This window comes from Rhinoderma darwinii, chromosome 13, assembly GCF_050947455.1.
Source record: "Rhinoderma darwinii isolate aRhiDar2 chromosome 13, aRhiDar2.hap1, whole genome shotgun sequence".
Taxonomy (NCBI): domain Eukaryota; kingdom Metazoa; phylum Chordata; class Amphibia; order Anura; family Rhinodermatidae; genus Rhinoderma; species Rhinoderma darwinii.
Genome location: NC_134699.1, coordinates 532,806 through 558,182, shown reverse-complemented (window position 1 = coordinate 558,182; position 25,377 = coordinate 532,806). Strand labels below are relative to the sequence as shown.

The window sequence follows — 25,377 nt, the reverse complement described above, 5'->3', positions numbered from 1 at the left end:
CGAGCGCTCGTTTCCCCGTTCATGGGCTGATCGTTGTTCTGATTACATACGAGCGCTCGTTTCCCCGTTCATGGGCTGATCGTTGTTCTGATTACATACGAGTGCTCGTTTCCCGTTCATGGGCTGATCGTTGTTCTGTTTACATACGAGCGCTCGTTTCCCCGTTCATGGGCTGATCGTTGTTCTGATTACATACGAGCGCTCGTTTCCCGTTCATGGGCTGATCGTTGTTCTGATTACATACGAGCGCTCGTTTCCCGTTCATGGGCTGATCATTGTTCTGATTACATACGAGCGCTCGTTTCCCCGTTCATGGGCTGATCGTTGTTCTGATTACATACGAGCGCTCGTTTCCCCGTTCATGGGCTGATCGTTGTTCTGATTACATACGAGCGCTCGTTTCCCGTTCATGGGCTGATCGTTGTTCTGATTACATACGAGCGCTCGTTTCCCGTTCATGGGCTGATCGTTGTTCTGATTACATACGAGCGCTCGTTTCACGTTCATGGGCTGATCGTTGTTCTGATTACATACGAGCGCTCGTTTCCCGTTCATGGGCTGATCATTGTTCTGATTACATACGAGCGCTCGTTTCCCGTTCATGGGCTGATCGTTGTTCTGATTACATACGAGCGCTCGTTTCCCCGTTCATGGGCTGATCGTTGTTCTGATTACATACGAGCGCTCGTTTCCCGTTCATGGGCTGATCGTTGTTCTGATTACATACGAGCGCTCGTTTCCCGTTCATGGGCTGATCGTTGTTCTGATTACATACGAGCGCTCGTTTCCCCGTTCATGGGCTGATCGTTGTTCTGATTACATACGAGTGCTCGTTTCCCGTTCATGGGCTGATCGTTGTTCTGTTTACATACGAGCGCTCGTTTCCCCGTTCATGGGCTGATCGTTGTTCTGATTACATACGAGCGCTCGTTTCCCCGTTCATGGGCTGATCGTTGTTCTGATTACATACGAGCGCTCGTTCGCCCGATCATTGGCACGTATAAGAGGCATTAAGCGTCATTTACAGAAGACGGACCGGTTAGCACATAACTGCACAGAACTACAGCCCCCAGGGTGTTCCGGGCGGCGCTCTCACCTGTCCGGTAGCCAGTGTTGTTCAGGTGCACAGAGAAGGTGTGGGGCTCGTGCTGCGCCTGCCATGACGGTGACGAGCAGTTCTCGTTGTTGGTGTAGGTGTTGTGGTTGTGGACATACTTCCCTGTCAGGATGGAGGAGCGCGACGGGCAGCACATGGGTGTGGTGACAAAGGCGTTTATAAAATGCGTCCCTCCCTGCTCCATGATGCGCTTCGTCTTATTCATCACAGACATGGAACCTGGAATCAGACAAACAGAATCAGAGTCAGGAGCCAACCCCTCAGGAAAACACGGGGGCCACAGCGTAATACAGAAGCAGCGCTATAACACTACAGGACCCGAGTCATAATAGTACAGGACCGGAAATATAATGATACTGGACTGGCGCTATAGTAATACAGGACTGGAGATATAATAACACTAAAATAACACAGGACTGGTGCTATACAAATATAAGTCACTGCATCCCCCTCCAACTGTACAGATCACGCATCGTGTTTATAAAAAGTGTATAAAAGTCTGATCTAGATAGCGGACAGACCGCCAATGCAAAAAGTGTTAAATGATTTTAACTAACCGCAGCAGGACTAAGTGCGCAGCTCTGGATGTATCTGGAGTATAAGATTATGTAACAGCAGAGTTGTGACTGCAGCTCTGGAAGCAACTGGAGGTTAAAATACAAAAAGGTTTGGTTGCCTACAGAACTTGCTAGGTATAAAAGTCCAAAAGATGCTAAAAAATTCACCCTATGTCCAAAAAATTCCAAGTTCAAGACGATCTGTGATAACATCCGTGTGGCAAATACGCCCTCAAAAAGCGCATGCAATGTTTCCACGCACGCAGAAGTCTGTCAAGATGTCATGCGAAATGAGTCGAAACGTTGCATGCGTTGTTTGGGGGATGTGTTCATAAACACTTGATTTTTTGCCACATTGATGCTGTCATGGACCTTCTTATATTGGAGTATAAAAGACATTGTAACATCGGGATTGTGAATGTAGCTCTGGATGTGACTGCAGCATAAGACATAATGTAACGTCAGGATTGTGAGTGCAGCTCTGGACGTGACTGGAGCATAAGACAATGTAACAGCAGGATTGTGAGTGCAGCTCTGGATGTGACTGGAGCATAATATATGATGTAACAGCAGGATTGAGTGCAGCTCGACGTGACTGGAGTATAAGACATGACGTAACAGCAGGATTGTCAGTGCAGCTCTGGATGTGACTGGAGTATAAGATATCATTCAGGATGAGTAAAGCAGATGATTTGCGCAGTTTGTCCTACGGTAATTTAACCTGTGAAATGCTGGAAGTGTTTTTCTATGCTTTCACATTACAACCTCTGCAGCAACCTGTAATATTTCAGGGCACCCGTTTGTGCTCAGACTACACATCCTGTCACTTCGTTCCAGGATTGTGAGGATGTGACAGGAGCATCTGTGGGGACACGATGGTACAAGAAGTGTCGCTCCGGAGAGTGCAGGACTCAGCATCACTGATCTAATATGAAGATAACGTAGAATGACAGCGGACAGGCGGCCGGCATGCGGAGCGCTCGCATAACTAGGACGCCGATAAATATTTAAACCCACATCTAAAACAAACTCAGAATTAAATCCGTACAACCCCCAACATGAAAGAGAAGACAAAACATTAACCCTGCGCTCAGCGGAGTCATTCTAATCAAAGCTGATGACGGAAAAAAAAAAAACGCCGCCGAGGCCTCACGGATTATGACAAAGTGACCACAGAATTCTCGCAACCGGGATACAAGAATCGTAATAATCACCTCCTCCTCCTCCTCTCGTGTATTATTACATTATTATCATTACTATTATAGAATCATCATCACCCGCTTCCTCTCGTCTACACATCATACATTATTATATTATCCTCTTCTTCCTCTCGTCTACACCTTCATACATTATTATATTATTCTCTTCTTCCTCTCGTCTACACATCATACATTATTATATTATCCTCTTCTTCCTCTCGTCTACACCTTCATACATTATTATATTATCCTCTTCTTCCTCTCGTCTACACCTTCATACATTATATTATTCTCTTCTCCCTCTCGTCTACACCTTCATACATTATTATATTATTCTCTTCTTCCTCTCGTCTACACATCATACATTATTATATTATCCTCTTCTTCCTCTCGTCCACACCTTCATACATTATTATATTATTCTCTTCTTCCTCTCGTCTACACATCATACATTATTATATTATCCTCTTCTTCCTCTCGTCTACACCTTCATACATTATTATATTATCCTCTTCTTCCTCTCGTCTACACCTTCATACATTATATTATTCTCTTCTCCCTCTCGTCTACACCTTCATACATTATTATATTATTCTCTTCTTCCTCTCGTCCACACCTTCATACATTATTATATTATTCTCTTCTTCCTCTCGTCTACACCTTCATACATTATTATATTATCCTCTTCTTCCTCTCGTCCACACCTTCATACATTATTATATTATCCTCTTCTTCCTCTCGTCCACACCTTCATACATTATTATATTATCCTCTTCTTCCTCTCGTCCACACCTTCATACATTATTATATTATCCTCTTCTTCCTCTCGTCTACACCTTCATACATTATATTATTCTCTTCTTCCTCTCGTCCACACCTTCATACATTATTATATTATCCTCTTCTTCCTCTCGTCTACACCTTCATACATTATTATATTATTCTCTTCTTCCTCTCGTCTACACCTTCATACATTATATTATTCTCTTCTTCCTCTCGTCTACACCTTCATACATTATTATATTATCCTCTTCTTCCTCTCGTCTACACATCATACATTATTATATTATCCTCTTCTTCCTCTCGTCTACACCTTCATACATTATTATATTATTCTCTTCTTCCTCTCGTCTACACCTTCATACATTATTATATTATTCTCTTCTTCCTCTCGTCTACACCTTCATACATTATTATATTATTCTCTTCTTCCTCTCGTCTACACCTTCATACATTATTATATTATCCTCTTCTTCCTCTCGTCTACACCTTCATACATTATTATATTATTCTCTTCTTCCTCTCGTCTACACCTTCATACATTATTATATTATTCTCTTCTTCCTCTCGTCTACACCTTCATACATTATTATATTATTCTCTTCTTCCTCTCGTCTACACCTTCATACATTATTATATTATTCTCTTCTTCCTCTCGTCTACACCTTCATACATTATTATATTATTCTCTTCTTCCTCTCGTCTACACCTTCATACATTATTATATTATTCTCTTCTTCCTCTCGTCTACACCTTCATACATTATTATATTATTCTCTTCTTCCTCTCGTCTACACCTTCATACATTATTATATTATTCTCTTCTTCCTCTCGTCTACACATCATACATTATTATATTATCCTCTTCTTCCTCTCGTCCACACCTTCATACATTATTATATTATCCTCTTCTTCCTCTCGTCTACACCTTCATACATTATTATATTATTCTCTTCTTCCTCTCGTCTACACCTTCATACATTATATTATTCTCTTCTTCCTCTCGTCCACACCTTCATACATTATTATATTATCCTCTTCTTCCTCTCGTCTACACCTTCATACATTATTATATTATTCTCTTCTTCCTCTCGTCTACACCTTCATACATTATATTATTCTCTTCTTCCTCTCGTCCACACCTTCATACATTATTATATTATCCTCTTCTTCCTCTCGTCTACACCTTCATACTTTATTATATTATTCTCTTCTTCCTCTCGTCTACACCTTCATACATTATTATATTATTCTCTTCTTCCTCTCGTCTACACCTTCATACATTATTATATTATTCTCTTCTTCCTCTCGTCTACACCTTCATACATTATTATATTATTCTCTTCTTCCTCTCGTCCACACCTTCATACATTATATTATTCTCTTCTTCCTCTCGTCCACACCTTCATACATTATTATATTATTCTCTTCTTCCTCACCTTCATACATTATATTATTCTCTTCTTCCTCTCGTCCACACCTTCATACATTATTATATTATCCTCTTCTTCCTCTCGTCTACACCTTCATACATTATATTATTCTCTTCTTCCTCTCGTCCACACCTTCATACATTATTATATTATTCTCTTCTTCCTCTCGTCTACACCTTCATACATTATATTATTCTCTTCTTCCTCTCGTCCACACCTTCATACATTATTATATTATCCTCTTCTTCCTCTCGTCTACACCTTCATACATTATTATATTATTCTCTTCTTCCTCTCGTCCACACCTTCATACATTATTATATTATCCTCTTCTTCCTCTCGTCTACACCTTCATACATTATTATATTATTCTCTTCTTCCTCTCGTCCACACCTTCATACATTATATTATTCTCTTCTTCCTCTCGTCCACACCTTCATACATTATTATATTATTCTCTTCTTCCTCTCGTCTACACCTTCATACATTATTATATTATTCTCTTCTTCCTCTCGTCCACACCTTCATACATTATTATATTATCCTCTTCTTCCTCTCGTCTACACCTTCATACATTATTATATTATTCTCTTCTTCCTCTCGTCCACACCTTCATACATTATATTATTCTCTTCTTCCTCTCGTCCACACCTTCATACATTATTATATTATTCTCTTCTTCCTCTCGTCCACACCTTCATACATTATTATATTATTCTCTTCTTCCTCTCGTCCACACCTTCATACATTATTATATTATTCTCTTCTTCCTCTCGCCTACACCTTCATACATTATTATATTATTCTCTTCTCCCTCTCGTCCACACCTTCATACATTATTATATTATCCTCTTCTTTCTCTCGTCTACACCTTCATACATTATTATATTATTCTCTTCTTCCTCTCGTCTACACCTTCATACATTATATTATTCTCTTCTTCCTCTCGTCTACACCTTCATACATTATATTATTCTTTTCTTCCTCTCGTCCACACCTTCATACATTATTATATTATCCTCTTCTCCCTCTCGTCTACACCTTCATACATTATTATATTATCCTCTTCTTCCTCTCGTCTACACCTTCATACATTATTATATTATTCTCTTCTTCCTCTCGTCTACACCTTCATACATTATATTATTCTCTTCTTCCTCTAGTCTACACCTTCATACATTATTATATTATTCTCTTCTCCCTCTCGTCTACACCTTCATACATTATTATATTATTCTCTTCTTCCTCTCGTCTACACCTTCATACATTATATTATTCTCTTCTTCCTCTCGTCCACACCTTCATACATTATTATATTATCCTCTTCTTCCTCTCGTCTACACCTTCATACATTATTATATTATTCTCTTCTTCCTCTCGTCTACACCTTCATACATTATATTATTCTCTTCTTCCTCTCGTCTACACCTTCATACATTATTATATTATCCTCTTCTTCCTCTCGTCTACACATCATACATTATTATATTATCCTCTTCTTCCTCTCGTCTACACCTTCATACATTATTATATTATTCTCTTCTTCCTCTCGTCTACACCTTCATACATTATTATATTATTCTCTTCTTCCTCTCGTCTACACCTTCATACATTATTATATTATTCTCTTCTTCCTCTCGTCTACACCTTCATACATTATTATATTATCCTCTTCTTCCTCTCGTCTACACATCATACATTATTATATTATCCTCTTCTTCCTCTCGTCTACACCTTCATACATTATTATATTATTCTCTTCTTCCTCTCGTCTACACCTTCATACATTATTATATTATTCTCTTCTTCCTCTCGTCTACACCTTCATACATTATTATATTATTCTCTTCTTCCTCTCGTCTACACCTTCATACATTATTATATTATTCTCTTCTTCCTCTCGTCTACACCTTCATACATTATTATATTATTCTCTTCTTCCTCTCGTCTACACCTTCATACATTATTATATTATTCTCTTCTTCCTCTCGTCTACACCTTCATACATTATTATATTATTCTCTTCTTCCTCTCGTCTACACCTTCATACATTATTATATTATTCTCTTCTTCCTCTCGTCTACACCTTCATACATTATTATATTATTCTCTTCTTCCTCTCGTCTACACCTTCATACATTATTATATTATTCTCTTCTTCCTCTCGTCTACACATCATACATTATTATATTATCCTCTTCTTCCTCTCGTCCACACCTTCATACATTATTATATTATCCTCTTCTTCCTCTCGTCTACACCTTCATACATTATTATATTATTCTCTTCTTCCTCTCGTCTACACCTTCATACATTATATTATTCTCTTCTTCCTCTCGTCCACACCTTCATACATTATTATATTATTCTCTTCTCCCTCTCGTCTACACCTTCATACATTATTATATTATTCTCTTCTTCCTCTCGTCCACACCTTCATACATTATATTATTCTCTTCTTCCTCTCGTCTACACCTTCATACATTATTATATTATTCTCTTCTTCCTCTCGTCCACACCTTCATACATTATTATATTATCCTCTTCTTCCTCTCGTCTACACCTTCATACTTTATTATATTATTCTCTTCTTCCTCTCGTCTACACCTTCATACATTATTATATTATTCTCTTCTTCCTCTCGTCTACACCTTCATACATTATTATATTATTCTCTTCTTCCTCTCGTCTACACCTTCATACATTATTATATTATTCTCTTCTTCCTCTCGTCCACACCTTCATACATTATATTATTCTCTTCTTCCTCTCGTCCACACCTTCATACATTATTATATTATTCTCTTCTTCCTCACCTTCATACATTATATTATTCTCTTCTTCCTCTCGTCCACACCTTCATACATTATTATATTATCCTCTTCTTCCTCTCGTCTACACCTTCATACATTATATTATTCTCTTCTTCCTCTCGTCCACACCTTCATACATTATTATATTATTCTCTTCTTCCTCTCGTCTACACCTTCATACATTATATTATTCTCTTCTTCCTCTCGTCCACACCTTCATACATTATTATATTATCCTCTTCTTCCTCTCGTCTACACCTTCATACATTATTATATTATTCTCTTCTTCCTCTCGTCCACACCTTCATACATTATTATATTATCCTCTTCTTCCTCTCGTCTACACCTTCATACATTATTATATTATTCTCTTCTTCCTCTCGTCCACACCTTCATACATTATATTATTCTCTTCTTCCTCTCGTCCACACCTTCATACATTATTATATTATTCTCTTCTTCCTCTCGTCTACACCTTCATACATTATTATATTATTCTCTTCTTCCTCTCGTCCACACCTTCATACATTATTATATTATCCTCTTCTTCCTCTCGTCTACACCTTCATACATTATTATATTATTCTCTTCTTCCTCTCGTCCACACCTTCATACATTATATTATTCTCTTCTTCCTCTCGTCCACACCTTCATACATTATTATATTATTCTCTTCTTCCTCTCGTCTACACCTTCATACATTATTATATTATTCTCTTCTTCCTCTCGTCTACACCTTCATACATTATTATATTATTCTCTTCTTCCTCTCGTCTACACCTTCATACATTATTATATTATTCTCTTCTCCCTCTCGTCTACACCTTCATACATTATTATATTATTCTCTTCTTCCTCTCGTCCACACCTTCATACATTATTATATTATTCTCTTCTTCCTCTCGTCTACACCTTCATACATTATTATATTATCCTCTTCTTCCTCTCGTCCACACCTTCAAACATTATTATATTATTCTCTTCTCCCTCTCGTCCACACCTTCATACATTATTATATTATCCTCTTCTTTCTCTCGTCTACACCTTCATACATTATTATATTATTCTCTTCTTCCTCTCGTCTACACCTTCATACATTATATTATTCTCTTCTTCCTCTCGTCTACACCTTCATACATTATATTATTCTTTTCTTCCTCTCGTCCACACCTTCATACATTATTATATTATCCTCTTCTCCCTCTCGTCTACACCTTCATACATTATTATATTATCCTCTTCTTCCTCTCGTCTACACCTTCATACATTATTATATTATTCTCTTCTTCCTCTCGTCTACACCTTCATACATTATATTATTCTCTTCTTCCTCTAGTCTACACCTTCATACATTATTATATTATTCTCTTCTCCCTCTCGTCTACACCTTCATACATTATTATATTATCCTCTTCTTCCTCTCGTCTACACCTTCATACATTATATTATTCTCTTCTTCCTCTAGTCTACACCTTCATACATTATTATATTATTCTCTTCTTCCTCTAGTCTACACCTTCATACATTATTATATTATTCTCTTCTTCCTCTCGTCTACACCTTCATACATTATTATATTATTCTCTTCTTCCTCTCGTCTACACCTTCATACATTATTATATTATTCTCTTCTCCCTCTCGTCTACACCTTCATACATTATTATATTATTCTCTTCTTCCTCTCGTCTACACCTTCATACATTATTATATTATTCTCTTCTTCCTCTCGTCTACACCTTCATACATTATTATATTATTCTCTTCTTCCTCTCGTCCACACCTTCATACATTATTATATTATTCTCTTCTTCCTCTCGTCCACACCTTCATACATTATATTATTCTCTTCTTCCTCTCGTCCACACCTTCATACATTATTATATTATCCTCTTCTTCCTCTCGTCTACACCTTCATACATTATATTATTCTCTTCTTCCTCTCGTCCACACCTTCATACATTATTATATTATTCTCTTCTTCCTCTCGTCTACACCTTCATACATTATATTATTCTCTTCTTCCTCTCGTCCACACCTTCATACATTATATTATTCTCTTCTTCCTCTCGTCTACACCTTCATACATTATATTATTCTCTTCTTCCTCTCGTCCACACCTTCACACATTATTATATTATTCTCTTCTTCCTCTCGTCTACACCTTCATACATTATATTATTCTCTTCTTCCTCTCGTCCACACCTTCATACATTATTATATTATCCTCTTCTTCCTCTCGTCTACACCTTCATACATTATTATATTATTCTCTTCTTCCTCTCGTCTACACCTTCATACATTATTATATTATTCTCTTCTTCCTCTCGCCTACACCTTCATACATTATTATATTATCCTCTTCTTCCTCTCGCCTACACCTTCATACATTATTATATTATTCTCTTCTCCCTCTCGTCTACACCTTCATACATTATTATATTATTCTCTTCTTCCTCTCGTCCACACCTTCATACATTATTATATTATTCTCTTCTCCCTCTCGTCTACACCTTCATACATTATTATATTATTCTCTTCTTCCTCTCGTCTACACCTTCATACATTATTATATTATCCTCTTCTTCCTCTCGCCTACACCTTCATACATTATTATATTATTCTCTTCTTCCTCTCGTCCACACCTTCATACATTATTATATTATTCTCTTCTTCCTCTCGTCTACACCTTCATACATTATTATATTATCCTCTTCTTCCTCTCGTCTACACCTTCATACATTATTATATTATCCTCTTCTTTCTCTCGTCTACACCTTCATACATTATTATATTATTCTCTTCTTCCTCTCGTCTACACCTTCATACATTATATTATTCTCTTCTTCCTCTCGTCTACACCTTCATACATTATATTATTCTTTTCTTCCTCTCGTCCACACCTTCATACATTATTATATTATCCTCTTCTTCCTCTCGTCTACACCTTCATACATTATATTATCCTCTTCTTCCTCTCGTCTACACCTTCATACATTATTATATTATTCTCTTCTTCCTCTCGTCTACACCTTCATACATTATATTATTCTCTTCTTCCTCTAGTCTACACCTTCATACATTATTATATTATTCTCTTCTTCCTCTAGTCTACACCTTCATACATTATTATATTATTCTCTTCTCCCTCTCGTCTACACCTTCATACATTATTATATTATCCTCTTCTTCCTCTCGTCTACACCTTCATACATTATATTATTCTCTTCTTCCTCTAGTCTACACCTTCATACATTATTATATTATTCTCTTCTTCCTCTCGTCTACACCTTCATACATTATTATATTATTCTCTTCTCCCTCTCGTCTACACCTTCATACATTATATTATCCTCTTCTTCCTCTCGTCTACACCTTCATACATTATTATATTATTCTCTTCTTCCTCTCGTCTACACCTTCATACATTATATTATTCTCTTCTCCCTCTCGTCTACACCTTCATACATTATTATATTATTCTCTTCTTCCTCTCGTCTACACCTTCATACATTATATTATTCTCTTCTCCCTCTCGTCTACACCTTCATACATTATTATATTATTCTCTTCTTCCTCTCGTCTACACCTTCATACATTATTATATTATCCTCTTCTTCCTCTCGTCTACACCTTCATACATTATATTATTCTCTTCTTCCTCTCGTCTACACCTTCATACATTATTCTCTTCTTCCTCTCGTCTACACCTTCATACATTATTATATTATTCTCTTCTTCCTCTCGTCCACACCTTCATACATTATATTATTCTCTTCTTCCTCTCGTCTACACCTTCATACATTATATTATTCTCTTCTTCCTCTCGTCCACACCTTCATACATTATATTATTCTCTTCTTCCTCTCGTCTACACCTTCATACATTATATTATTCTCTTCTTCCTCTCGTCTACACCTTCATACATTATAGTATTCTCTTCTTCCTCTCGTCTACACCTTCATACATTATATTATTCTCTTCTTCCTCTCGCCTACACCTTCATACATTATTATATTATTCTCTTCTCCCTCTCGTCTACACCTTCATACATTATTATATTATTCTCTTCTTCCTCTCGTCTACACCTTCATAATTTATATTATTCTCTTCTTCCTCTCGTCTACACCTTCATACATTATATTATTCTCTTCCTCTCGTCTACACCTTCATACATTATATTATTCTCTTCTCCCTCTCGTCTACACCTTCATACATTATTATATTATTCTCTTCTTCCTCACCTTCATACATTATATTATTCTTTTCTTCCTCTCGTCCACACCTTCATACATTATTATATTATTCTCTTCTTCCTCTTGTCTACACCTTCATACATTATATTATTCTCTTCTTCCTCTCGTCTACACCTTCATACATTATTATATTATTCTCTTCTTCCTCTCGTCTACACCTTCATACATTATATTATTCTCTTCTTCCTCTCGTCTACACCTTCATACATTATTATATTATTCTCTTCTTCCTCTCGTCTACACCTTCATACATTATTATATTATTCTCTTCTCCCTCTCGTCTTCACCTTCATACATTATTATATTATTCTCTTCCTCTCGTCTACACATTATTATTATAATTATATTATTTTATCTTTTTCCTCTCGTCTACATCTTGATACCTTGATGAGACGTTTTCGCTGCTGGTTGTTTACATTTTGGAGACGTTTTCGGGATGAGCAGAATAATAAATGGTCCCCGGGGTAGAGACTGAACAATCTATCTAATTGAAGAATGAAATGACCCTAATGTCAGCTCCACATAATGAACGTGGAGGCGGCGTCACTGGTGTGAGCGGATCTGACAAGTCGATGTAGACGCACGTGTCGGGGGATTTAATGGCTCACTAACTGGCAGTTAATGCATGCAGCGGCACGAGCGCTTCTGATGGATTCCAGACGCAGGGGATAATCTGCTGCTCTGCAAATCTAAGAGCTGAACTTCCTGAGATTTGTCACTCTGCGTGGATATTAGTGACAGGAAATGACACCGAGCAGAACGCCAGCGACAATCACCTCCCGACACCTGCGGCTTCTTATAATCTATGTACAAAGAGACAGGACGCAGCTGTACAGCAACAAGCGCAGCCTCCAATGCCACAGCGCCGAACGCCCTCTATGTCTCTACACTACTAGAGCGTCCTATGTATCTGTCCCCTCCCCCGCATTACACAGTGCCGGACACCATCTATGTCTCTACACTACTAGAGTGTCCTATGAATCTGTCCCCTCCCCCGCATTACACAGTGCCGGACACCATCTATGTCTCTACACTACTAGAGCGTCCTATGTATCTGTCCCCTCCCCCGCATTACACACAGCGCCAGACACCATCTATGTCTCTACACTACTAGAGCGTCCTATGTATCTGTCCCCTCCCGCTCATTACACACAGCGCCAGACACCATCTATGCCTCTACACTACTAGAGCGTCCTATGAATCTGTCCCCTCCCCCGCATAACACAGCGCCGGCCGCCATCTATGTCTCTACACTACTAGAGCGTCCTATGTATCTGTCCCCTCCCGCTCATTACACACAGCGCCAGACACCATCTATGTCTCTACACTACTAGAGCGTCCTATGAATCTGTCCTCTCCCCCGCATAAAACAGCGCCGGCCGCCATCTATGTCTCTACACTACTAGAGCGTCCTATGTATCTGTCCCCTCCCGCTCATTACACACAGCGCCAGACGCCATCTATGTCTCTACACTACTAGAGCGTCCTATGAATCTATCCTCTCCCCCGCATTACACACAGCGCCAGACACCATCTATATCTCTACACTACTAGAGCGTCCTTGAATCTGTCCCCTCCCCCGCATTACACACAGCGCCAGACGCCATCTATGTCTCTACACTACTAGAGCGTCCTATGAATCTGTCCCCTCCCCCCGCATTACACACCGTGCCGGACACCATCTATGTCTCTACACTACTAGAGCGTCCTATGTATCTGTCCCCTCCCCCGCATTACACACAGCGCCAGACGCCATCTATGTCTCGACACTACGAGAGCGTCCTATGTATCTGTCCCCTCCCCCGCATTACACACAGCGCCAGACACCATCTATATCTCTACACTACTAGAGCGTCCTATGAATCTGTCCCCTCCCCCGCATTACACACAGCGCCAGACGCCATCTATGTCTCTACACTACTAGAGCGTCCTATGTATCTGTCCACTCCCCCGCATTACACACAGCGCCAGACGCCATCTGTCTCTACACTACTAGAGCGTCCTATGAATCTGTCCCCTCCCCCGCATTACACACAGCGCCAGACGCCATCTATGTCTCTACACTACTAGAGCATCCTATGTATCTGTCCCCTCCCCCCGCATTACACAGCGCCAGACGCCATCTATGTCTCTACACTACTAGAGCGTCCTATGCATCTGTCCCCTCCCCCGCATTACACAGCGCCAGACGCCATCTATGTCTCTACACTACTAGAGCGTCCTATGAATCTGTCCCCTCCCCCGCATTACACACAGCGCCAGACGCCATCTATGTCTCTACACTACTAGAGCATCCTATGTATCTGTCCCCTCCCCCCGCATTACACAGCGCCAGACGCCATCTATGTCTCTACACTACTAGAGCGTCCTATGCATCTGTCCCCTCCCCCGCATTACACAGCGCCAGACACCATCTATGTCTCTACACTACTAGAGCGTCCTATGAATCTGTCCCCTCCCCCGCATTACACACAGCGCCAGACGCCATCTATGTCTCTACACTACTAGAGCGTCCTATGAATCTGTCCCCTCCCCCGCATTACACACAGCGCCAGACGCCATCTATGTCTCTACACTACTAGAGCGTCCTATGTATCTGTCCCCTCCCCCCGCATTACACAGCGCCAGACACCATCTATGTCTCTACACTACTAGAGCGTCCCATGTATCTGTCCCCTCCCCCGCATTACACACAGCGCCAGACACCATCTATATCTCTACACTACTAGAGCGTCCTATGAATCTGTCCCCTCCCCCGCATTACACACAGCGCCAGACGCCATCTATGTCTCTACACTACTAGAGCGTCCTATGTATCTGTCCCCTCCCCCCGCATTACACAGCGCCAGACACCATCTATGTCTCTACACTACTAGAGCGTCCTATGAATCTGTCCCCTCCCCCGCGTTACACACAGCGCCAGACGCCATCTATGTCTCTACACTACTAGAGCGTCCTATGAATCTGTCCCCTCCCCCCGCATTACACAGCGCCAGACACCATCTATGTCTCTACACTACTAGAGCGTCCTATGTATCTGTCCCCTCCCGCTCATTACACACAGCGCCAGACACCATCTATGTCTCTACACTACTAGAGCGTCCTATGAATCTGTCCTCTCCCCCGCATAACACAGCGCCGGCCGCCATCTATGTCTCTACACTACTAGAGCGTCCTATGAATCTGTCCCCTCCCCCGCATTACACACAGCGCCAGACGCCATCTATGTCTCTACACTACTAGAGCGTCCTATGAATCTGTCCCCTCCCCCGCATTACACACAGCGCCAGACGCCATCTATGTCTCTACCCTACTAGAGCGTCCTATGTATCTGTCCCCTCCCCCGCATTACACACAGCGCCAGACACCATCTATATGTCTACACTACTAGAGCGTCCTATGTATCTGTCCCCTCCCCCGCATTACACACAGCGCCAGACGCCATCTATGTCTCTACACTACTAGAGCGTCCTATGAATCTGTCCCCTCCCCCGCATAACACAGCGCCGGCCGCCATCTATGTGTCTACACTACTAGAGCGTCCTATGAATCTGTCCCCTCCCCCGCATTACACACAGCGCCAGACGCCATCTATGTCTCTACACTACTAGAGTGTCCTATGAATCTGTCCCCTCCCCCGCATTACACACAGCGCCAGACGCCATCTATATCTCTACACTACTAGAGCGTCCTATGAATCTGTCCCCTCCCCCCGCATTACACACCGTGCCGGACACCATCTATGTCTCTACACTACTAGAGCGTCCTATGTATCTGTCCCCTCCCCCGCATTACACACAGCGCCAGACGTCATCTATGTCTCTACACTACTAGAGCGTCCTATGTATCTGTCTCCTCCCCCGCATTACACACAGCGCCGGACACCATCTATGTCTCTACACTACTAGAGCGTCCTATGTATCTGTCCCCTCCCCCGCATTACACACAGCGCCAGACACCATCTATGTCTCTACACTACTAGAGCATCCTATGTATCTGTCTCCTCCCCCGCATTACACACAGCGCCGGACACCATCTATGTCTCTACACTACTAGAGCGTCCTATGTATCTGTCCCCTCCCCCGCATTACACACAGCGCCAGACGCCATCTATGTCTCTACACTACTAGAGCGTCCTATGAATCTGTCCCCTCCCCCGCATTACACACAGCGCCAGACACCATCTATATCTCTACACTACTAGAGCGTCCTATGAATCTGTCCCCTCCCCCGCATTACACACAGCGCCAGACACCATCTATATCTCTACACTACTAGAGCGTCCTATGAATCTGTCCCCTCCCCCCGCATTACACACCGTGCCGGACACCATCTATGTCTCTACACTACTAGAGCGTCCTATGTATCTGTCTCCTCCCCCCGCATTACACACCGTGCCGGACACCATCTATGTCTCTACACTACTAGAGCGTCCTATGTATCTGTCTCCTCCCCCGCATTACACACAGCGCCAGACGCCATCTATGTCTCTACACTACTAGAGCGTCCTATGTATCTGTCCCCTCCCCCGCATTACACAGCGCCAGACACCATCTATGTCTCTACACTACTAGAGCGTCCTATGTATCTGTCCCCTCCCCCGCATTACACACAGCGCCAGACACCATCTATATCTCTACACTACTAGAGCGTCCTATGAATCTGTCCCCTCCCCCCGCATTACACACCGTGCCGGACACCATCTATGTCTCTACACTACTAGAGCGTCCTATGTATCTGTCCCCTCCCCCGCATTACACAGCGCCAGACACCATCTATGTCTCTACACTACTAGAGCGTCCTATGAATCTGTCCCTTTCCCCGCATTACACACAGCGCCAGACACCATCTATATCTCTACACTACTAGAGCGTCCTATGAATCTGTCCCCTCCCCCGCATTACACACAGCGCCAGACGTCATCTATGTCTCTACACTACTAGAGCGTCCTATGTATCTGTCCCCTCCCCCGCATTACACACAGCGCCGGACACCATCTATGTCTCTACACTACTAGAGCGTCCTATGTATCTGTCCCCTCCCCCACATTACTCACAGCGCCAGACACCATCTATGTCTCTACACTACTAGAGCGTCCTATGTATCTGTCCCCTCCCCCGCATTACACACAGCGCCAGACGCCATCTATGTCTCTACACTACTAGAGCGTCCTATGAATCTGTCCCCTCCCCCGCATTACACACAGCGCCAGACGCCATCTATGTCTCTACACTACTAGAGCGTCCTATGTATCTGTCCCCTCCCCCGCATTACACACAGCGCCAGACACCATCTATATCTCTACACTACTAGAGCGTCCTATGAATCTGTCCCCTCCCCCGTATTACACACAGCGCCAGACGTCATCTATGTCTCTACACTACTAGAGCGTCCTATGAATCTGTCCCCTCCCCCGCATAACACAGCGCCGGCCGCCATCTATGTCTCTACACTACTAGAGCGTCCTATGAATCTGTCCCCTCCCCCGCATTACACACAGCGCCAGACGCCATCTATGTCTCTACACTACTAGAGTGTCCTATGAATCTGTCCCCTCCCCCGCATTACACACAGCGCCAGACGCCATCTATATCTCTACACTACTAGAGCGTCCTATGAATCTGTCCCCTCCCCCCGCATTACACACCGTGCCGGACACCATCTATGTCTCTACACTACTAGAGCGTCCTATGAATCTGTCCCCTCCCCCGCATAACACAGCGCCGGCCGCCATCTATGTCTCTACACTACTAGAGCGTCCTATGAATCTGTCCCCTCCCCCGCATTACACACAGCGCCAGACGCCATCTATGTCTCTACACTACTAGAGCGTCCTATGTATCTGTCCCCTCCCCCGCATTACACACAGCGCCAGACGCCATCTATGTCTCTACACTACTAGAGCGTCCTATGAATCTGTCCCCTCCCCCGCATTACACACAGCGCCAGACGCCATCTATGTCTCTACACTACTAGAGCGTCCTATGTATCTGTCCCCTCCCCCGCATTACACACAGCGCCAGACGCCATCTATGTCTCTACACTACTAGAGCGTCCTATGTATCTGTCCCCTCCCCCGCATTACACACAGCGCCAGACACCATCTATATCTCTACACTACTAGAGCGTCCTATGAATCTGTCCCCTCCCCCGTATTACACACAGCGCCAGACGTCATCTATGTCTCTACACTACTAGAGCGTCCTATGTATCTGTCCCCTCCCCCGCATTACACACAGCGCCAGACGCCATCTATGTCTCTACACTACTAGAGCGTCCTATGAATCTGTCCCCTCCCCCGCATAACACAGCGCCGGCCGCCATCTATGTCTCTACACTACTAGAGCGTCCTATGAATCTGTCCCCTCCCCCGCATTACACACAGCGCCAGACGCCATCTATGTCTCTACACTACTAGAGTGTCCTATGAATCTGTCCCCTCCCCCGCATTACACACAGCGCCAGACGCCATCTATATCTCTACACTACTAGAGCGTCCTATGAATCTGTCCCCTCCCCCCGCATTACACACAGCGCCAGACGCCATCTATGTCTCTACACTACTAGAGCGTCCTATGTATCTGTCCCCTCCCCCGCATTACACACAGCGCCAGACGCCATCTATGTCTCTACACTACTAGAGCGTCCTATGAATCTGTCCCCTCCCCCGCATTACACACAGCGCCAGACGCCATCTATGTCTCTACACTACTAGAGCGTCCTATGAATCTGTCCCCTCCCCCGCATTACACACAGCGCCAGACGCCATCTATGTCTCTACACTACTAGAGCGTCCTATGTATCTGTCCCCTCCCCCGCATTACACACAGCGCCAGACACCATCTATATCTCTACACTACTAGAGCGTCCTATGAATCTGTCCCCTCCCCCGTATTACACACAGCGCCAGACGTCATCTATGTCTCTACACTACTAGAGCGTCCTATGTATCTGTCCCCTCCCCCGCATTACACACAGCGCCAGACGCCATCTATGTCTCTACACTACTAGAGCGTCCTATGAATCTGTCCCCTCCCCCGCATAACACAGCGCCGGCCGCCATCTATGTCTCTACACTACTAGAGCGTCCTATGAATCTGTCCCCTCCCCCGCATTACACACAGCGCCAGACGCCATCTATGTCTCTACACTACTAGAGTGTCCTATGAATCTGTCCCCTCCCCCGCATTACACACAGCGCCAGACGCCATCTATATCTCTACACTACTAGAGCGTCCTATGAATCTGTCCCCTCCCCCCGCATTACACACAGCGCCAGACGCCATCTATGTCTCTACACTACTAGAGCGTCCTATGTATCTGTCCCCTCCCCCGCATTACACACAGCGCCAGACGCCATCTATGTCTCTACACTACTAGAGCGTCCTATGAATCTGTCCCCTCCCCCGCATTACACACAGCGCCAGACGCCATCTATGTCTCTACACTACTAGAGCGTCCTATGTATCGGTCCCCTCCCCCGCATTACACACAGCGCCAGACGCCATCTTTCTTTGGACACGTACCCAGCTCCACATCCTGGTCGTCAGTCAGTACAAGGATGATGTTTGGACGGATATTCCTGCGGTCCCTCTGGATTCGTCCCTTGAATCGCTGTTTGGACAGGAAGGGGAGGCTTCCCTCAATCACTGGCAGGACAGTCGCCAATAACAGGCTGAGCAGGACAATCTGCTGCGCCATCGCGGGATGATGAGGTCACGTCTTTGCGTCTGTGGTCACACGTTCTGCAAAGAAAGCAAAGGGTTAATGACAATGCTGTTTGCATCCATAATTCTGCGGTTAGCAGAGAGAAGTGCATTATGGGAAGAGCTCAGATGTTACATCACATGCTTGACATGAAAACTTATACTCCATTCACATCCAGAGCTTGCAAACAGACCGTCATGTCACCTAACATCTAGTGTCATTCTCATTTGAGCTCCCACGATGCACTGTTCTCTGGTAACGGGAAACTAGTAGAACTCTTCATGCTGCTCTGGATGTGACTGGAGTATAAAGCATGATCCAGCTCAAGGCAAGTAAAGCAGATCGAACATGAAATCATTATTCTTAGTTATTGCACAGGAGAGCGGCGATATAAAAAACAAAACGTAACACGCTTCTCGGTGGAGAGAGAATTACCCCCCCCCCCTTATGTCACCGAGAGAGAGAGAGAGAGAAACAAGAGAGACGCAGAGAGAGAGAGTGAGACGCAGAGAGAGAGAGTGAGACGCAGAGAGAGAGAGAGAGACGCAGAGAGAGAGAGAGAGAGAGACGCAGAGAGAGAGAGAGACGCAGAGAGAGAGAGAGACGCAGAGAGAGATAGAGACGCAGAGAGAGAGAGAGAGACGCAGAGAGAGAGAGACGCAGAGAGAGAGAGAGAGACGCAGAGAGAGAGAGAGAGAGACGCAGAGAGAGTGAGAGACGCAGAGAGAGAGATAGAGAGACGCAGAGAGAGAGAGAGAGACGCAGAGAGAGAGAGAGACGCAGAGAGAGAGAGAGACGCAGAGAGAGAGAGTGAGAGACGCAGAGAGAGAGACGCAGAGAGAGAGAGAAAGAGAGAGAGAGAGACGCAGAGAGAGAGAGAGAGAGACGCAGAGAGAGAGAGACGCAGAGAGAGAGAGTGAGACGCAGAGAGAGAGAGAGAGAGAGAGACGCAGAGAGAGATAGAGACGCAGAGAGAGAGTGAGACGCAGAGAGAGAGAGTGAGAGACGCAGAGAGAGAGACGCAGAGAGAGAGAGTGAGAGACGCAGAGAGAGAGGCAGAGAGAGAGAGAGAGACGCAGAGAGAGAAAGTGAGAGACGCAGAGAGAGAGAGACGCAGAGAGAGAGAGAGAGAGACGCAGAGAGAGAGAGACGCAGAGAGAGAGAGAGAGTGAGACGCAGAGAGAGAGAGAGAGACGCAGAGAGAGAGAGAGAGAGAGAGAGACGCAGAGAGAGAGAGAGACGCAGAGAGAGAGAGAGAGACGCAGAGAGAGAGAGAGAGACGCAGAGAGAGAGAGAGACGCAGAGAGAGAGAGAGAGAGAGACGCAGAGAGAGAGAGAGAGAGACGCAGAGAGAGAGAGAGAGACGCAGAGAGAGAGAGAGACGCAGAGAGAGAGAGAGACGCAGAGAGAGAGAGAGACGCAGAGAGAGAGAGACGCAGAGAGAGAGATATAGAGACGCAGAGAGAGTGAGAGACGCAGAGAGAGAGTGAGAGACGCAGAGAGAGAAACGCAGAGAGAGAGAGAGACGCAGAGAGAGAGAGTGAGAGACGCAGAGAGAGAGAGTGAGAGACGCAGAGAGAGAGAGTGAGAGACGCAGAGAGAGAGAGTGAGAGATGCAGAGAGAGTGAGTGAGAGACACAGAGAGAGAGTGAGACGCAGAGAGAGAGAACGAGAGAGACGCAGAGAGAGAACGAGAGAGACGCAGAGAGAGAGAACGAGAGAGACACGCAGAGAGAGAACGAGAGAGACACGCAGAGAGAGAACGAGAGACACGCAGAGAGAGAGAGAACGAGAGAGACACGCAGAGAGAGAGAACGAAAGAGACACGCAGAGAGAGAGAACGAGAGAGACACGCAGAGAGAGAGAACGAGAGAGACACGCAGAGAGAGAGAACGAGAGAGACACGCAGAGAGAGAGAACGAGAGAGACACGCAGAGAGAGAGAGAGAACGAGAGAGACACGCAGAGAGAGAGAGAACGAGAGAGACACGCAGAGAGAGAGAGAACGAGAGAGACACGCAGAGAGAGAGAACGAGAGAGACACGCAGAGAGAGAGAACGAAAGAGACACGCAGAGAGAGAGTGAGAGAGAGAGACGCAGAGAGAGAGTGAGAGACGCAGAGAGAGAGAGAGAGACGCAGAGAGAGAGAGAGAGACGCAGAGAGAGAGAGTGAGAGATGCAGAGAGAGTGAGTGAGAGACACAGAGAGAGAGTGAGACGCAGAGAGAGAGAACGAGAGAGACGCAGAGAGAGAACGAGAGAGACGCAGAGAGAGAGAACGAGAGAGACACGCAGAGAGAGAACGAGAGAGACACGCAGAGAGAGAACGAGAGACACGCAGAGAGAGAGAGAACGAGAGAGACACGCAGAGAGAGAGAACGAAAGAGACACGCAGAGAGAGAGAACGAGAGAGACACGCAGAGAGAGAGAACGAGAGAGACACGCAGAGAGAGAGAACGAGAGAGACACGCAGAGAGAGAGAACGAGAGAGACACGCAGAGAGAGAGAGAGAACGAGAGAGACACGCAGAGAGAGAGAGAACGAGAGAGACACGCAGAGAGAGAGAACGAGAGAGACACGCAGAGAGAGAGAACGAAAGAGACACGCAGAGAGAGAGTGAGAGAGAGAGACGCAGAGAGAGAGTGAGAGACGCAGAGAGAGAGAGAGAGACGCAGAGAGAGAGAGAGAGACGCAGAGAGAGTGCAGTAGTGAACAGTGGGGGTTCCCGGGAGCAGAGTAATAATCCCATTGAGGCAGTGGCAGCGAGTCGCACCGTTACATGATGGCGGGTGACTGTTCCTCCGCTGGCGAGTTGATGTATTTTACATGCGGCCTCTCAGGAGGCAGGAACATGGCCGCCCCGTCCTGGCTGGAGGTACGAGGTTTTCTTCTGAACACAGTGAATAATCCCCCTGCTGACATTTCCTCCTAATCCCTCATTAATTGGCTTCATTCATGGTCGCTGTACGGCACCGCCTGCGTCTGCTATGGATTATTAGCCGCCATTATTCCGACGTTCTGCTCCCAATACTCCATAGATTTACAGCTCTTTGCTGCTATTCTCCGGCCCGGCGGGTGCGTTGTGAAGATCGCCGCAGTCGCTGGGTAGCAGCCATACCTCACAATCTGACAGCTGAATATTATTGGGTCCCCTCCTCAATCCCCGCTCCTGTGTGGTGACGACAAACCGGCCGAGGCTCCAACAGAATCAACAACCGCACCAAGTGCCAGGAGCCAAACCGCGGACAGTGAGGGAGCCCTGCCAAAAAGTATCTGCCCCCCTCCAGACATCCCTGTATACAGGTCTCAAGAAGATGTGATATTAGAACAAGAACCGGAGTAATCACGGAACATAGAACAACGTCCTCCACCCTCCGATCCCCCACATGACAAGTATCAGCCCCTCACACGTAACTGGTTGTACAAGGTTTAAAGTGATTTCCTGCACAGGGCGCAGGCGGGGTCCCAGCAGCGGGGGCTTGTGGACAGATGACCGGACCCCTCTGGACCAGTGCAGAATTCATGGCTCCTTCTATAGATCTTGAGACGGGGGCTGCTCTCTGGGTCTGGTTGGGGGGGGACGGGACTGACCCCTTCCTCTCTACGGTGCAGTAATGGCCGCTGCTCTCATGGCTGTTCAGGCCTCGGGGGGGGGGGTGAGAGTTTTTTAGTTTTTTTTTAGAGTTTGGGTCGGCTCAAAGTTGGACACAAAAGTGAAATGATGACGTTTTTAATATGTCGGCCTCGCCTTTGTCTGCCTGGAGAAAAGCCCAGAAAAATAATGAATGTAATAAGGACAAGGCAATGGATTCCTGCGCAGTTCACAGGCGCTCTGTCCACGGGAGGAAAAGCACTAAAACAACCCTGAAACGGTGGAAAATTAGTGGCGCCGTCCCAGCGGACAGAAAAAGAGGCATCACGTGACTGCAATCGATGCAACACTTCTCTTACTTAATTCCTTCAAGATGGAGTCACAAGTAGAAAATCGTTCCAGAACCAGAGAGAAGTGGCAGAAACGGAGAGAAGTGGAGCCCGATCAAGGTCTGAGGAGGCCCCTGAAAATTTTAAAGCTACAGTAGATTCAACATTACAAAGAAGAGCTCAACAATCACCCAAAATGTGCAGTAGTAACAGCCCCACGGAGTGTGCAAATAAAACCGCCACACAGCACCCAACCTCCGCCACACAGCGCCCAACCACCGCCACACAGCGCCCAACCACCGCCACGCGGCGCCCAACCACCGCCACGTGGCGCCCAACCTCCGCCACAAGGCGCCCAACCTCCGCCACAAGGCGCCCAACCTCCGCCACAAGGCGCCCAACCTCCGACACACGGCGCCCAACCTCCGCCACACGGCGCCCAACCTGCGCCACACGGCGCCCAACCTCCGCCACACGGCGCCCAACCTCCGCCACACGGCGCCCAACCACCGCCATACAGTAACCTAGTACTGCGACACAAACAGTGCATACATTAATACTACCACACTGTGGCCATGCTGCCTATTATAATACATGAACGGTGCTGTAATACTCCATACGCTGCCTACCAGAGCTACACAATGTCCACATCACAAGTCGTACATCAAAGATGTGCACTAAGAGACTGCATTGGATCCTCTAGAGGCCGGTGGTGGGGTAATACATGGTGGAGGCTCCAGGCATTTTCCCCCTTTGTTCTCTATAGTCCGGCCCTGGAGACGAGGGCCACACGGCACACAACATTACCTGCCACATCAATCAGGGGATCTCCACCCAGTTAGAGCCCCTCTCCTGTACACATCGTAAGGCCGTGTTCGCTATTATCGGCTTGCAGTGCATCCTGGGATTGGAGAGTATAAATATGGGAAACGCTAATTGAGGTTAGACTGCAACAGGAAGGGTGTGCGGCCCAGAGAACTTCCTCAATTCTGCAACTAATGAGCGCAGCTTCCGTTGATGAAAATACTGATCAGACATGAGCGGTCGTCACACGTAACACGGGGAAAGTGTCCGACTCCAAACGCAAGCGACGGACATCTGCGCAGAACGTCAATCCTATAAATCATCTGCCCTGTACAGATTCTGAATTACATCAGGTCTTACACTCTAGTCACATACCGAGCTGCAGTCACAATTCTGTCGTTACAATGTATTGTATACTCTAGTCACATGCAGAGCTGCAGTCACAATTCTGCTGGTTTCCCGTTACCAGAGAACAGTGCATTGTGGGGGCTCAGAGGAGAATTATACAGTTAGAGCAGAGCTGTTCCGCTACATGGCAGCATGCAGAGTTCAAAGGTGAATGGAGTATAAGACCTGACATGTAACGGAGGATCAGTCATCATCTCGGCTGCCTCCTTAGAGTATTAGTTCAGCTTGTTCTGGATCATCGTCCCATGTAAAAGATCCCAGCGATCAGCCGACAAGTGAGAAGACGCTCGTCCGTCAGCTGATCAGATCTTTTATAGGGAAGTAAAAGCCTTCGTTGTCGGCAGCGCGTCTCCTCGTGTGAAACGGGAATGTTCTGCCCACAATTGA

The 25,377-nt window shown here is 44.9% G+C and overlaps 1 protein-coding gene across 6 annotated transcripts in view; it reads right to left on the bottom strand.

The window, feature by feature from the left end:
• The window catches only part of SULF2 (sulfatase 2), a 100,433-nt gene that overhangs the window by 15,560 nt on the left and 59,496 nt on the right, over window positions 1–25,377 (bottom strand). For 4 of the 6 annotated variants that reach the window (XM_075846926.1, XM_075846930.1, XM_075846927.1 and 1 more), the window contains 2 exons: window positions 19,679–19,897; window positions 1,097–1,336 (listed from right to left, as the gene is read on the bottom strand). In XM_075846926.1, the coding sequence (XP_075703041.1) occupies window positions 1,097–1,336; window positions 19,679–19,853 (415 nt within the window). In that variant the 5' untranslated portion in view covers window positions 19,854–19,897. Of the gene's footprint in view, window positions 1–1,096; window positions 1,337–19,678; window positions 19,898–22,630; window positions 22,941–22,975; window positions 23,110–25,377 lie in introns of those variants that run through there. The other 2 variants (XM_075846931.1, XM_075846929.1) reach the window with 2 other exon arrangements.